The sequence below is a fragment of the Acanthochromis polyacanthus genome, chromosome 19 (assembly GCF_021347895.1).
Source record: "Acanthochromis polyacanthus isolate Apoly-LR-REF ecotype Palm Island chromosome 19, KAUST_Apoly_ChrSc, whole genome shotgun sequence".
NCBI classification, from domain to species: domain Eukaryota; kingdom Metazoa; phylum Chordata; class Actinopteri; family Pomacentridae; genus Acanthochromis; species Acanthochromis polyacanthus.
The window spans coordinates 12,711,080-12,726,471 of record NC_067131.1 but is presented as its reverse complement, the minus strand read 5'-3'; the positions used below and the strand labels follow the sequence as shown (position 1 = coordinate 12,726,471).

Here is a 15,392-nt window from a genome sequence, read left to right as displayed (position 1 = left end):
TGCAGAAAATCTATGCATATGACAGCGGCAGCTACTGTCACAAAAAGATGTTTGGTGGGAAGATACAGATTTGGTTGTCTTAGTACCTTTATCGAGAAAATGTATTAAAAAATACCGAAAAACCCCAAAAACTAAAGATTAAACAACGTATGAAATGTCTCGGTGTCTTTTTTTGCAGCAATTATTATGTTACAATCATAAATAATATAAAATACATGGAATATGTGGTGAGAAAAAGGTAAAAAATTCATTTCTGTTGCAGTGAGTGTTTAAAAATCCTCAGAAATCACTGTTATTATTTACAACATACTGCAAATAAATGACTTCCTTATCATACACATTCACCTTAATCCTTATTTGTTTAGCATTTAGATTTAAAAATTCAACTTTTACAACAGCGTGTAGCAGTTTTATGTGTGTTTTGTGTTGCTTTATTCCAACTTTTTATTTGTGTTTAATATTCAAAGACAAGACAAACAATTTCATTTAACTGAAATATTGTAACTATGTTAAGTTAAGCAAGTATACCATACTTCTTCAGAGATTTAACTTTGTAATATTTTTAAATAAACTTAATAAGTATGTCTCTGCACTACCTCCCCAGCTCCCCATAACCTCCCATATCCCTATTAAATGTTTGTGGTTTACTCCAGAGAGGGTATGCAGTAACTGTTTGGCCTGTTCACTGCAATTTGATATAATTTCAGTATAAAAATCCACATATACAAAGATCATACTTTGAGACAGAGCTAAACCATCATCCTAAGGATAACTGTCATCTCAAAGGACATACAAGCCGCCCAACTGTTTGTATTTTTAATGTTTGATTTGCAAAAATTCGCATCTAAAAGGACTTATTATGGATACCTGTTTGATGTGGGACATGAATGACAAACTGAAAAGGTATTCCTTGCATCTGTAAAACAGTTTTAAGATATGTGTGTATGTATGTCCTTCGAAAGCCCAGTCGGCAGAGCAGGAGCATGAAGGGAGATGACTGTTGCCTTTAGATCGCTGGGTCAACTCCGGCTCAAAGAATGAGCTTTTCATATGTGTTTGTTCAGACTGAACGGATGTTTATACGGGCAGTTTTTCATGGGTCAAGTATGTGTGTCATCCAGGTCATGGTGATCGTAGGAGCTTCAGTAGAAATCAACTGAACTTCTCTTGTAGGTTCTTGAAGACCTTTCACCTTCATTCAAGAAGCTCCTTTAGTTATAGGAGTTACAGAATTTATAGTCGCTCCGGCTCACATGGTTAACGGCCCATTAACGATGAGGACTCACGTGCCTCAGGGTGTGAACTGCTGATTCTTGTCCTGAGGAGCTTCTCTCCTGTTGAGCCATGTGTTTGTGAAGCTGTTGTTTAGTCTCTCATATGTACAAATTTGTGTGCACACTGTGAATTTAGTGATATTTCCGTGTTAGACGGAAACTTAATCATGACTGTGTCGACTGCCTTGTGGTCCACACTTTCAATCACACATGCAGAGAGAGTCTTCTTCCTGAAAGTGGTGTAGACGACATTTAAAGCTATAGAAACTGAAAAGGTCTCTTTAGAATAGGGCTAAAACCAGATGGTAAACAGTCAACATAGAAAAAGCAATCTTTGCAGTGTTTTCGAGCTGAAATTTGTTCGACATTTGACGGTCATCATCTTGGACTTTTGAAAACAGACATGACGAGTGAGGAGTAGATCTGGCTAAGAACTCGAAGACACGTTTGGCGATACAGTAGTGACTGATCAATCACAAGGTGGCTCCACCCTAAAACATGCAATGCTTTATTGTCCATTTTACTCCAAATGAGACCATCCATCCAGCCATGATCTATACACACCGTAATCCTCATTAGCATTGTGAGGGAGCTGGAGTCTATTCCAGCTGACTTAGGGCAAAGACAGGGGACATCCTGGACAGGTCACTAGTCTATCACAGGTACATATAGAGACAAACAATCACACTCACATTCACACCTACAGACAATTTAGAGTTACCAGTTAACCTGAGCCTGTTTTTGGACCGTGGGAGGAAGAAAACCCCCACATGCGCAGGGAGAACGTGCAAAGCCAATCCAGAAAGATCCCAGGAAGGCCAGAATGCAAACTGGGGATATTTTAGCTGCAAGGTTAAAGTACTAACCACCAATCCACTATGCAGCCAAATGGGACCATTAGCTATGTACAAAACGAACATAACATACAAAGAAGGTTTTAATGACACTAACACAGTTAATATTTAATTAGCCAACTTGTCATCTAGGGTACATTTGTTTTAGTTCTAAAAATGTACTGAAAATGTTCTCTGAGGCTCTGGTAATGTTTTCAGTGGGAAGATTTCTTTAAATTTCCAGTAGCCTATGCTGTTTTTGAGGATAAAATTCTCCAAAGACATGCTAAAAACATTCTTAGATCATCTACTGGATGCTGCATTGAGAACATCTTTTCTATGTTGTCATGTAACACTGTGGGAATGTGTTCTCTTTAGAATAGAGCTAAAACCAGGTGTTAAAATGAACCATCTTTGCAGCGTTTTGGAGGTCAAAACTTGTAAGACACATTCTGGGAATATGTCAGCCTGACATGTAGGATCTTTCAGACCGTATACTAGATTTGATTTGCTTTATATCCTCAGAGGAACTGTACAGTCATGGCCCTGTGGCATAAAGCAGGAAAGTGCTGTGAGTGTCAGAGGAGCTGCTGAGGTGATTCGTCATGTTCATGATGCGAGATGATCCAGTTACGTCATGGTGGAGTCAAAAAAGTGGGCGGGGCCAGAGAAGAGAGAGAAGTGGAGAGAGAGGGAGAGATTCAGATCAGTCCTCTGAGCTCAGCCCCGATAACAGCAACAGACCCAGGCTCTGATGCATCAAACCGCATCCTCCTCCCTGAATCCAAGTCCAACTGCTGCCTGTCAGCGGCTCTGATGCAGTCCAACATCATCATCATCGTCCTTCTCTCTCCAGCATCCAGAAGTGAATGAGGAGGAGGAGGGCCGGCGGCCGACAGGGAGGGGTCCTTTGATTTCAGGGCTGCCTCCTCCTGGATGGATCCCGGCTGTGTGCAGGCAGCGATGGCCATGGGAGATGTCTCGAAAAAAGCGTCGGCTCGGAACGTGGCGGTGGAAAGAAAAAACCTCCTGACGGTGTGCAGGTCAGTTTATTATCAGGCTTCATGTGTGAATGGAGGGTTTGATAGGAAGAATGCTGCTTTTATATTCCAGCTGTTCGTGGCTTTGGTGTGTTCGTGCAGCAGCAAACTGCTCCTACTGGGTTTATTCTCACTATATTTAATAAGACTCAGCCTATTTTGACATCCACACTGACGTCATCATCATAAGGTCCTTTTTATGAACTCTGCTGTGACAGTGGGCCTGCGTGGACACGAAGCCTGCAGCCCATATGCTTAAACGACCTTGCATTTATGAATATTCTTTACAGCAAATCCCAGCTCGCCCAGACAGACTGGCTGCTCTGTGTGTGTTTAGCAGTGTCATCTTTGTCACTACAATGCATTTGCTCTGTGCTGATGGCGTGGTTGCTATGACGACAACCTTCCTGGGGCAAGGACTAGCTGGCACCCCAGGGACTCGGGGCAGTGAGGCAGTATGTGGCCTGTACATCAAGGCCTGATTGGACCTAATTGGGTTGCTGGAGGGATTCGCCTTTTACATTCCCGTTGCCAGAGCTTAAGCACACTCAGACTTAGATGCTGGAGCCCAGAGTAAACACAAACTGTGCAGACACACACTCTGAGGGATGAAGCAGACATGCATTTGTTCTCTAACAAGAGATGAAGACCCATATTTCAGCGGGCGTCCTCAAAAGGCATCAAACTTCTTCCTGCAGTGGAGATTTTCTGTAGCTCAGTCCTGCTGCAGTTGGTCATTAGCAGCAAATTGAATGCTGCAGTTATTTGTGTTTCTACATGCTTAACTGATGAAGACATGATGGTGGGATGGTTTTCTACCCTCACAATCTAAAGAGAGGCAATTGGTTATTCTAAATTGGCAGTGGGAATGAGTGTGAGTGTTTTTGTCTCTTTGTGTTTGTCCTGTGATGGACTGGTGACATGTCCAGGTCTACTCCGCCTCTCCTCACCTAAAGTCTACAGGATAAAGCGGATGTAGATAACAGAGGGATGCAGGAACATTTCACAATGGATAAAATGATTATGATCCATATGATATAAACATTCACAGAAACCTGACTCTGTTGCCTTCACATTTAATCATCTTTCAGACCATTTTTTTTTGGTATTCCAGCCTGCACTGTTACAGCTTCGACTCACTCTTACAGTTCTTGTAGACGTTTTCTGCAAAAATCCCCAAAATCTAAATAAGAGATGCACCAAACGTCTGGCAAAGTTAGCCACCAGCTCAAGAATTCTCCTCAGGAGTTACTGAAAACAAAGAGTTTGAATATTAAACTAGCATTTATCATGACGTCCGGATGAATCTGCTGGTCCATCGTCTACACACAGGTTATCCTGGAGAAAGTTGCAGAGGGTGGGAGCTTATCCCAGCTGACACTGGGTGAGAACACAAAGAGAAAAACAACTATGTACCCTCACACTCACACCTGCAGCAGATTTAAAAACACTAATTATCACCAAATGCTTGTTTTTGAACTGTGGGAGGATGCACCCAGAGAAAACCCACACAGGAACAAGGAGAAGATGCAAACTCCAAACATAAAGGCTCCAGATTTTCAAACCCAGAACCTCTTTGCTGTGAGGCTAACCACTGCACCACCAAGCTGAAGGTACAGTTCAGAGTATTTAAGCTATTTCAAAGCAAACTTTTTGTCCAGACAGATAATACTGTAACACTGTAGACAGAAGGCTGCTCTGCTTCAGGAAGTCAAGTTGCATCATAGTCATCGGATACTTAGTGTTTTTCATGGGTATAATTAAAGTCCACAGACTAAACTCCCACGTCAGACACTTTATACAGAACTGAAGGTGAATAACACCTGTGAGACACGCAGTACCTCTGCTGAACCAAGGACAGGTGTATCTAGGTCATGCCACTGCCCTGCTGTCTGTAATACAGTGGAAACACAGGGGATTGTGCTCGTTTGAGGATAGTCAGCCAATTATTGTCCAGGCAGAGCGGCTGAATGAGACATTGTTGCCTTTGGAACAATGGGGACTGAAATCACTCGCCTCGCTGGCTCGTGTGAAGATAAGCATTGTCTTATAGATGTCCACACACCGCCTAAACCGAAAGTGTGCACGCTTGTGAAGTTGCCGCTAATATTCGGACTGAGTGAGTCTGCAAAACAATGTCAGTATCTACCCAAAATACATTTTCTCTCTATCTACTGCAGAGGTCAGTCTGCAGGGGTTCCTTTTCGTCCATTCAGTCCCTTTCACCCTGCAGCACGTCTCCTTGTCCCTGGACAAAAAGCATTTGGCAGGTGTTCTTGCAGCAAATAAACCCAATGAATAATTTAGAGTCCAGGAAAAGATTTAGGAGAGGTCATTTCTGGAGAAGGATAATGTTGCCTAAAATAAATAATAAATCGTTTTGTTTACCCCACCATGAGGGTTTATGGGGGTGTAGTCCAATAAAAGTCACCACAGTTGAAGCTAAGCCAGTGTCATGCAGGAACATTCTTATGCTAATGAATCCATATTAATTATTGTTTTTTAAATATTCATTCATGCTAGCCATGTAGGGGATGTCAGTTGATTGGTCCATCACAATTACTGTCACTAATTTGGTACATGCATTCATCATAGCCCGATAATGACACTTTGACTTATCATCTAGCATTGCCATGAGGCTTTCATTGGACATTTTAAATGAATGTCTTGAATGTTATTGACTGGACTACCTATCAATCACAATCCTGCATGATGAACTTTACTCCCTTTGAAGATCCCTTTGAAAAAATGGAATGTGTGCAGTAGTTTAAACCTGCAAGATTAATATCAGGTCCAGCAGCCTCAGCTTTATTTAATGTCTACAGACAATCAACAAATGTCATCATGCTGCCACACTATATTTAAATGATGAAAACAGTAAATATTAACCTGCAGAACATCTGTTTGTTAGCATTGTGAGCATGTTAGCATACAGGCATTAGCCTTTAGCTCAAAGCACAATATGTGCTTTGAGCATGTTAGCATACAGGCATTAGCCTTTAGCTCAAAGCACAATATGTGCCATCCTGTGTAGACTCTTGTTTCTTTTAGTTTTCCTTTAGATGCATATAAAAAACAGATGTAACCCCACAGTCTGCAAAGTGAAGACGTACACAGAGGTGCTTTTAATACGTTCTCCCTAACAGCCAGCAGGGGGCAACACATCAGGCTGCAAAAAGAACTCAGATTATATAGAAGTCTATGAGAAAATGTCCCTACTTCTCACTTGATATGCTACCTCCGTAACCATTTTCATAATAGGTTTATGATTTTATCCGTAATTTCAAGGCTTGTTAATACAGGGTCGGGCCTGCTTGTGATTCACAGGTCGCTATCGTATCACAGATTGCACTGTGTTCAAGTTCTCAGTCAGCTCCACCCTTTATTCATCATGTCTGGTTTCAAATGCTAAACTGGAGGCTTCACAGCTGTAGTCCACAAACCAACAGGTGACATCATGCTGGATATACTCATTTTTTCTGTACAGTCTATGGTTGTCCTGGCTAATCCATTTACTCAAAGTATTTATTTTTAGAGACAAAATGAATAAACAAAATTACACACACAATCTCAACCTGAAACCAATAAAAGTGTCATAATCCATGTTTAAATGAATGCCAGGATGACTAGATGACTCGGATTAGCAATGAGGATCTGATCCGTCATCTAGCATTCACTCAGCTTTCTCCACAATTACCATGTTTTGTTTTAAGCTGTCATTGACATGGATGTCCACAAGTACACATTCAAATGGGAGAGTTTAGTTTAAAAGAAATCTTCAGTGCAATAATGGACGAAAAAGGTGAATTCACTGCATATACGTGTGTCAAAATGTTCTTTGAAAGCACAGAAATGCATCACTGGAAGGCCCTCTTACCACCGTGACTGTGTTACATCAGACTGCAGTCATAAATCCGGGCAGTCCAGTAAAAAGTAAATTGAGTAGTTGGAGCTTCCTGAAAGCTCTCCATGACGCCTCTTCCTTACAGGAAATGGATGACATCAGGCTGAAGTGTAGAAATTAGAGTCTGCAGGAAATGGAAGGTAGACTGTGAGTGTTCACACGCAATTATACTCACAAAACAATCACACAAGAGTAACATGCACATGTACAGCCATATTAAAATAGTTTCCTTGAATCCATTACGCTGGCAGAACACCATGCTTTTCATGATTAGATCTGTGGTTTCCTATTGTAAAGCAGAGACTCAAAAATGTTTAATTATAGTCTTTATGTAGAACTATGACGTGTTTTGCCAACAGTAAACTGACACAAAGAAAGCGGCAATCCATTAATCTCCTGGACTAATCTATTCCCGGCATGACTTTATTCCTGGCAAGCACACTCTCACTTTAGCTTTCCTCTCTCGCTCTGCCACACAGGTTTTCAGTCAAGACCCTGCTGGAGAAATATACAGCCGAGCCTATTGATGATTCGTCTGAAGAGTTCATCAATTTTGCAGCCATCCTTGAACACATCCTCAGCCACCGTTTTAAAGGTAATGAACCTCAGGGAAGATTTGTCAAGGCTCAAGTGCGCATTGAAGACAGAAAACTGGAAGAAGGATCGAATGGAAGCTTATACCAGAGAAAGGAATTGTATTTTCAAATGCTACTGTTGAAAAAGAAACTGCAATTTTTTATTTTTATAACTGTAGAACAAGAAATCAGTGTTCATTTGTTACAGATTTAGATAAATATTAAGTGTAATCTGTTTAATTTCGCTGTCTAAACTTATATTTTTACATAAAACCTGGACTCCTTCATCAGCAGCATGTTTGTGCATTGAAATAAATACACTTACTGTATATCACATATATAATCTCATCTCTTGCCAGGCTCTGGCAGCTGGTTCGATGGTCAGAGGAGTTACTGGGACTATGTCCGCCTGGCGTGTGGCAAAGTCCCCAACAGCTGCATTAGCAGCATCGAGAGCATGGAAAACATCAGCACCTCTAGAGCCAAGGCAAGTCCAATGTATAATGACAGAAAAGACCATAGGAGAATACAGGATGATCATAATACTCATGAAGCTAAGGAAACAGGGAGAGCAAATAAATCCCCTAAGAAAATGTAAAATTTGTGATGTTATAGCAAGAGCTGGACTGCCGCCCCAAGCTCCACCTGTGCCAATCAACAGAAATGTAACTGTAGTGCCCAAAATAATAGTATTAGAAAAGAAAATATTTAAACATTTGACATATGAATCCAAAAAATGGAACAGTTCAATACAAGATTGATTTTTCCCTCTCAGACGGGCCTTAAGAGGTAAAACTTTATAGTATTTCAAAAGAGAGAAACAAATATGAGAGAAAAATATAAAAGTGAGCAGGCTTTTTATTTTCCTAGACAGAAAATCTGTTGTAATCGCAAGTTAGGTAGTTTTCAAACATTGATATCTCAGTACTTTAGGGCGTTGGTGCTTCATATTGCCATGCCATTTTCAACGTTGTGTCTGCACATGCTATTTATATGATCAGATATGTGAAAGTAAGGAGATAAATAAAAAAGACTGTAGTGCAGCCTACGCTGTGAACAATCAGTAAAAGCTGAGAAATCCTTTTTGTGTTGTATGCACACATTTAACCTGATCTCTGTACCTCTGGTGACCCCTACAGGGCAGAGCCTGGATGAGAGTTGCCCTGATGGAGAAGAGACTGTCTGAATACATCGCCACTGCTCTGAGGGACAGCAGGACAACCAGGTCAGAGGTCCATCAGAGCTCTCCTTGCAGTAATATCACCTCATAATGACTAGAACCATGTTCCCACCCAGCTGTATGCTTCTGTTTTAGGAGGTTTTATGCAGAAGGAGCCATCATGTTGAGGGAAGAAGCCACAGTGCTAACAGGGATGCTCATAGGTCTCGGAGCCATAGACTTTAGGTGGGGCGTCTTGACTTTTAGGCATCTAGCTGAATATTTTTGATTTGTTTTTTGGTCTAATTTCTGAATGTTTTCTCCTTTATAGTTTCTGTCTTAAAGGGGAGGCCCTGGATGGGAAATCCTCTGCAGTGATTGACTATACGCCCTACTTGAAATTCACACAAAGGTGAAAACGTTGTCACAGTTACTTTAAATAACTATACATTTGAACACCGAGTGATTGTTTCATATTTCATCCTAATATTGGATTTTTTGCTTGGCATTATTCTGGTGGCATATAAAGTCACTTAGATACTGAAAGTGTCTGTCTGTGTTGCAGCTACGATTACTTGAGTGATGATGACGATCGACACAGTGTTGACAGCAGCACCAGTGATGACAGCGTCCCTGAACATCCCTACATCCCGCTGGTCACCGACGAGGAGAGCTGGAGCACAAAGTGCCGCAAGATGGAGCAAAGATTCAAGATCGTCAATGCCCAGAAGGTAGGCTGACATATTTTTGCATTTGAGTGCACTCAAGTCGACTGTACTTAAAGGAGCAGCTCAACATTTCTTAGAGCTAATTTAATCTTTACACCATTCATTAAAAAATGGAAACAACATGTAATTCATTTAGGGTTATGTGCAAGAAAAAAATCTTATCTTAAGTTGCAGTCAAGCTAGCCTTCTTCACATTTCAAATCTTTAAGCTGATGGCTGTCTGTATCTTCATATTTAAAGGTCCCATATTGTGCCTCTTTATAGCAAATGAATGTCTCATATGTCCCCACAATGTGCCTTTCAGTTTTAAAGGTCAAAAGACTGCAGAGGTGGTTCCATTATCTGACAACAGAAACTATGTAAATGAGAACAGCTTTATAGGGAAATCACCTGAATTAAAAAGCAGTGCATGTGAGCACAAACAGAAGGAGAGAAGCAAACAGATGTAAACACAGGCTGAGGCCTCAAATCAGTCTTAAAATTTACATTATACCTGTGTGTCGCTCAGTACTACAGTTTCCACACAGCTCCAACCAGTTATCATACAATCAAAGCTAATGTTAAAGTTTGCTGCAAACATGCTAACGCTAAAGATTTTATTTTTATTATTGTAGTGACATTGGCATAAATAATGAAATAAATAATAATAATGCAAAAAACTAGGCACGTTTTTGACAAGTTTCCAAAATTACGCTTATGTATGTTACTTTTTGACAGAAAAAAGTTCACTTTTTTCCGTCAAAAAGTAACATACATAACCGTAATTTTGGAAACTTGATAGGCCATTTGTCAAAAACGTGCCCAGTTTACTATCTTTTCATATGTTTCTATTGTTAAGGCAATCATCAAAGTGTAATAAAATGTCCTTTGATTAATCAATAAAAGAATTTGAATGTCTAGATGATTTGTTACACATTATTACTCCTTAGCTGATTTTTACTCATATTCTAAAGATACATGACATCAAACCATATCACTCTTATATGTTAATTATGGCTTTTAACTCTTCTTTTTTTGTGTCTGTTTGCTGTACGGATTATGGGAAAAATGTGCCCACCCTACACTACACCACATCATAGTTTCCGTAATACACCGAGCATCACAGATGGTTGATGTCTTATATGAGTGTGTGAGGGTGGCTGCCTCTCCTCACTATGCGGCTGCGTGTTGTCAGGGTTACCTGGAGGAACTGGTGCGCCTGCGTGAGTCTCAGCTGAAGAACACCGAGACCGAGAACAAGAGGCTAAAGGCCCGAGTGGAGGAGCTACAGAACCAGAGCCAGCAGGAAAAAAAGGAACTGGAGGCCATCGTCCTGGAGCTTCAGGAGCAACTGTGAGTGCAGCAGACAGATGGTGGCGTCCGGGTTTCAGGTCTATGTTCTGCAGCCTGGTGCCAGCTTCACTGATTAGCGCTAATCAGAGTACAGTATGTGGTCTATATTTGTCCAGGTGAAGCATTTTTGCCTGATATTTTGCATTCATGTGTGTCAGGACAAGCCTAATTCCATGTGACTCCAGCCACTTGGCCAAAAACCTGTCGATCCCCCTCGTCAATCAGTGGCCGACGCTGGAGCCGTACAACAGTCACGAGGACGTGAAGCTGTTCCGCAGGTTCGTCTGTCTCCTGGTTTTATTATGTTGCTCACATCCAGCATGATTAATTTAATGTCTTTTAGTGTTACAGAGAATTTTTGTGTCTTTACTGCAACTTGAAAACATATCGACCATACTTGAATAATACATGCTATTAATAAATAACACATACTGTACAAATTCTCATATATAATGTCTTTTTTAAAATCTAACATTGCAGAAATACACAAACAGATATGGAGCCAGGATTGTGTCAGTGTAAAATAATAGACTTTTACTATGTTTAATCATATTCAATTCTTCAATTATCCAGTCACAGTCGCTCTGTGCATTCAATTTTATTAAATTTTAAGGTGGAATCAAGCACTACTGTCCTAGAATTAAAGCAGCTACAGACCGTAAGCTTTAAATGTTAAATTATTATTATGATGAGCAGACACGCGGATAAATTCCACAGCAAAACATTATATTTAGTAGCCCAAAAATGTGTTTTGTCATAAAATTTGACATTAAAACAACTAATTCTTAATTGAAATCATAATAAATGAGCATTACTATTATGGATCGCTAGTACTGGCAACTCAAGCAACCTTTCATTTTTTCTTAATATAGTTTCATTGTTTTCTAATTTCACTTCTCTTATAAGTGAATTTCAGCGTTGATTACATAATATAGAGAGAAACCCAACGGATTCAATGATTCCTTTATAGCACGTTACAACATGCATCCTGAAAAAATAGAAACATATTTGGCACCCTTTTACTTTACTTGTTAGCTTTGTGAATTGTTATTTGTGATTTTTGTTCTTTTTCATCAGCTTGTACTAAAACATCCATTTTTAGCACTCTACTGTGTGCTGACATCAGTTGTGCTTTCTCTGACCTTCAGGAGGAGCTTTCCGAGCACAGAGCTGCTGTCGGTGGAGGTCAGCCTTGACTCGGACTCCCAGAGGATTGAGGGGAAACAGAATGGAGCCTGGTGCACAGGTAGCACTTTAGATCAGGGGTGTCAAACATACGGACTACGGGCCAAAACCAGCCTACCAGAGGGTCCAGTCCAGCCTGTGGGACGGCTTTGCAAAGTGTAAAACTTACAGAGACGACATAAACGACTATATTTTGATAAAAATTGCTACTGTTTTAAATTTGTAAACTGTACTGCAGCTACTTTTATGTATTTTTTATGAATACATTTTATGTATATAACATTCTCTCACACCTGTACAATAGAAGGTTTTCCAGTGGACATGTACAGTATTATCTCTGCTTTTTGCACTGCATCATGCAATTATCATTTGCACTACTGTGTTTATGGACGTTATCATTTTTGCACTACTGTAAATTTCTGTACATATTGAGTTATATTTAATTTTATTACTACTATTTTTTTCCTCCCTGTTCCTCTTTCTGTAGTTTCTTTATTTTTAATTATTCTATTCCATATTCCGAGGGTGACACCAACAGCTAAAACCAAATTCCTTGTATGTTGTGTACATACGTGACCATTAAAGCTGACTCTGATTCTGATACTTTTAAAAGACAGGGAGACAACTTAACTTTCTTCCTTAATAGTTCCCTCTTTAGTTTGTATGATGTGCTGGTCAGGATTGCTACACAGATGTGGAAATGAATATAATTTTTTTTTTAATTATTTATTACCTTTGACTAAATGTTTTGTGCTTTTGTAGATACACTGTGATCTCTAAGTTGTAATGTGAGACTTAATATCATTGAAATTGCACTTATATTTCTTAAGAAATATAAGAAACCTTAAGAATTTTAAATTTGTTCATAATGTTTTGCAAAAAGAAAGAACGTGCTTTTTTGCCCTAAAGCAAAGGGAAACATTTGGAGATGTTGTTATTTATAAGTTCTCATGCTATAATTTTACTGATCTGGCCCACTTGAGATCATATTGGGCTGAGTGTGGCTTCTGAACTGAAACCAGTTTGACACCCCTGCTTGAGATGGTCACACACCGGCTGTGCCACACTGTTTCCTGTTTAATAATGAATATGTAAACACCGATACACACTAGAGTTAACCATCCTTTTGTGCATCTCCCTCCAGAAAAGGACTACACCCCCTCCATGATGGGCCTGTGTGGGTCTTTGGCCTCCCTCCCGAGCTGCAAGTCTCTGGCGAGCCTCAAGTCCAGCGAGTGCCTGGTGAACATCAGCACAGAGAACAGTCCTGCTCTCTCTCCCAGCTAGGGGGCGCCAAAGAAGCACTGCCAACCACCTAACGGACACTGAGACAATTCAACGCGAGAACAGAACCACTGCTCTTGGTCGGCGGACAGATGCTCTCTTTCGTGAGTCCCTTTACCTTTTACGCTCTGAGCCCAGCACTCTCTCAGCTTTGACACCTTTCAAGCGTTTGTGGAAGAGCAGCCTCCCTCTCCGACTGTCCGACGAAGACGCAGGAAAAGCTGCCGTACTGCCTCATGGCCTCCTTCACTTTCACCGTCTTTCATCGTCTTGACGTGATCAAGCCTCCTGGAATGCAAACAGCTGGTTTAGGTTTGACCTCTGTTACATCATGACGCTTCATTTTCATGCCGTTTACAGTCCTGCATCTGAACTGGTCACTCACTGTAGGGTCGTTCTGTCCATTCGTCCGTGTCTTATCAGTCTGTGAGTGTGTCTTCATCTGCCTGTTGCGTAACGCTGGCAGGATGGGTGAGCTGTTATAACCTTTTAGGGAACAGAAATGAAGTTTTACCATATTATATTACATTTTTATAAGAAGATGGAGAGAGATCAAAGCGGAGGCAGAGTCTAAAAGCAGGGCCAGAGGGTTTATTATGAAGATTATTTAAAATTTAACAAAATGACAGTTTAGGCCTTATTCAATCAAACAGTAGCTTAGATACAGGATGATTTCCCAGGCTGTGACATAGAAAAGGTGTCAGGCTGCCAAGGTTTGCAGAGTCACTACAATGTGAGCATAAAAAACAAAACACATAAGACAATATCTAATGCATGCAAATGCAGAGTGCATTGTGACTGTGCAGAAGGAATGTTTTCATTGTGTTTTTCTACAAACCTGGCTGGATAGAATAGCAGGACAGAAGTAGTGAATGTGCAACTTGTGTGTCCTCAAATGTCTGTCTTCATTTTTTTCCCTGTGACCTTTTCTTTCTTTTTGTATTAAAATTAATTTCATGACATACTTACCTGTGTCGGTTACAGACATGTAAATTTGCAATCTAATGCAGTGTTGTTGAGAGAAGGGAAGCATTGTGTAATTTAAAACTGCAATAAAACTGCCTTTTTTTGAAACATGAAATGCTCCTGTGTGTTGAATGGTTCTGTTTTTAGCCGCAGTAGTGAACCACTGATGGCAATAGCAGTGCATTTGTCAGTGACTTTGATCCAAGATGCAATATTTCAAGTTATATCCATCCATCATCTATACCCTGCTTAATCCTCATTAAGGTCGTGGGAGGGCTGGAGTCTATCCCAGCTGACTTAGGGTGAAGGCAGGGGACAGGGTGGACAGGTCACCGGTCTATCACAGGGCTACACACAGAGACAAACAACCACATTCACATCTACAGATAAATTAGAATCACCAATAAACCTCAGCATGTTTTTGGACTGTGGCAGGAAGCCAGAGTACCCACAGAAAACCCACGCAGACCGGGATGTCAGCTGGGCATCATCTAGCTGATCTTCTACCAACGAGCCACTGTGCAGCCCTCATGTCATATCATCACATGAATATCAAATACACAGCCATTCAGGATGCTCAGAGGATGACTTCAGTAATCTGCTGCATTTTCTTTTAGCTCCACCAGCAGGTCAAAGTTATCAATGTCAAGTGAAGTGTCTCAGTATCTATTAGATGGATTGGCACATATATTTATACATTCATGGTTTCCTTATTACTTGTCCTACTGGCAGTAGAAGTTAAAGCAGTCAAAGCAAGACATTTCAGATTTTCAGAAGCTTCTCCACATTAACAGTAACAAAAATGATAGATGACTCATTTAAAAGTCATCAGCTGGCGAGTTTTTATGATCTTGAGTTTTCCAGTGGTGGAAGTATATTTGCTCAAGTACTGTACTTTAGCACCGTTTAGCGGTACATGCACTTTATTCCTTTCATGACACTTTCTACACACGTGGACAAAATTGTTGGTACCCCTCAGTTAAAGAAGGAAAAACCCACAATTCTCACTGAAATCACTTGAAACTCACAAAAGTAACAATAAATAAAATTTATTGAAAATTAAATAATCAAAAACAGCCATCACTTTTGAATTGTTGATTAACATAATTATT

At 40.4% G+C, this 15,392-nt stretch overlaps 1 protein-coding gene across 1 annotated transcript; it reads left to right on the top strand.

Moving 5' to 3' along the window:
• Positions 1-2,771: 2,771 nt before the first annotated feature.
• rundc3ab (RUN domain containing 3Ab) lies at positions 2,772-14,395 on the top strand. Its single transcript, XM_022200430.2, has 11 exons — positions 2,772-3,150; positions 7,531-7,646; positions 7,986-8,113; positions 8,766-8,851; positions 8,942-9,031; positions 9,117-9,197; positions 9,351-9,516; positions 10,688-10,845; positions 11,004-11,123; positions 11,994-12,091; positions 13,175-14,395. The coding sequence occupies exons 1-11, from the start codon at positions 3,044-3,046 to the stop codon at positions 13,315-13,317; spliced, it is 1,293 nt and encodes a 430-aa protein (XP_022056122.1). The 5' UTR covers positions 2,772-3,043; the 3' UTR covers positions 13,318-14,395.
• Positions 14,396-15,392: the final 997 nt, after the last annotated feature.

Excerpts from the sequence above, each read along its gene's own strand:
- rundc3ab (XM_022200430.2), top strand. The coding sequence starts at position 3,044 with ATGGATCCCGGCTGTGTGCAGGCAGCGATGGCCATGGGAGATGTCTCG. Across the intron at positions 3,151-7,530 it reads AACCTCCTGACGGTGTGCAG|GTTTTCAGTCAAGACCCTGC; the intron begins GTCAGTTTATTA and ends TCTGCCACACAG. Across the intron at positions 9,198-9,350 it reads TACTTGAAATTCACACAAAG|CTACGATTACTTGAGTGATG; the intron begins GTGAAAACGTTG and ends TCTGTGTTGCAG.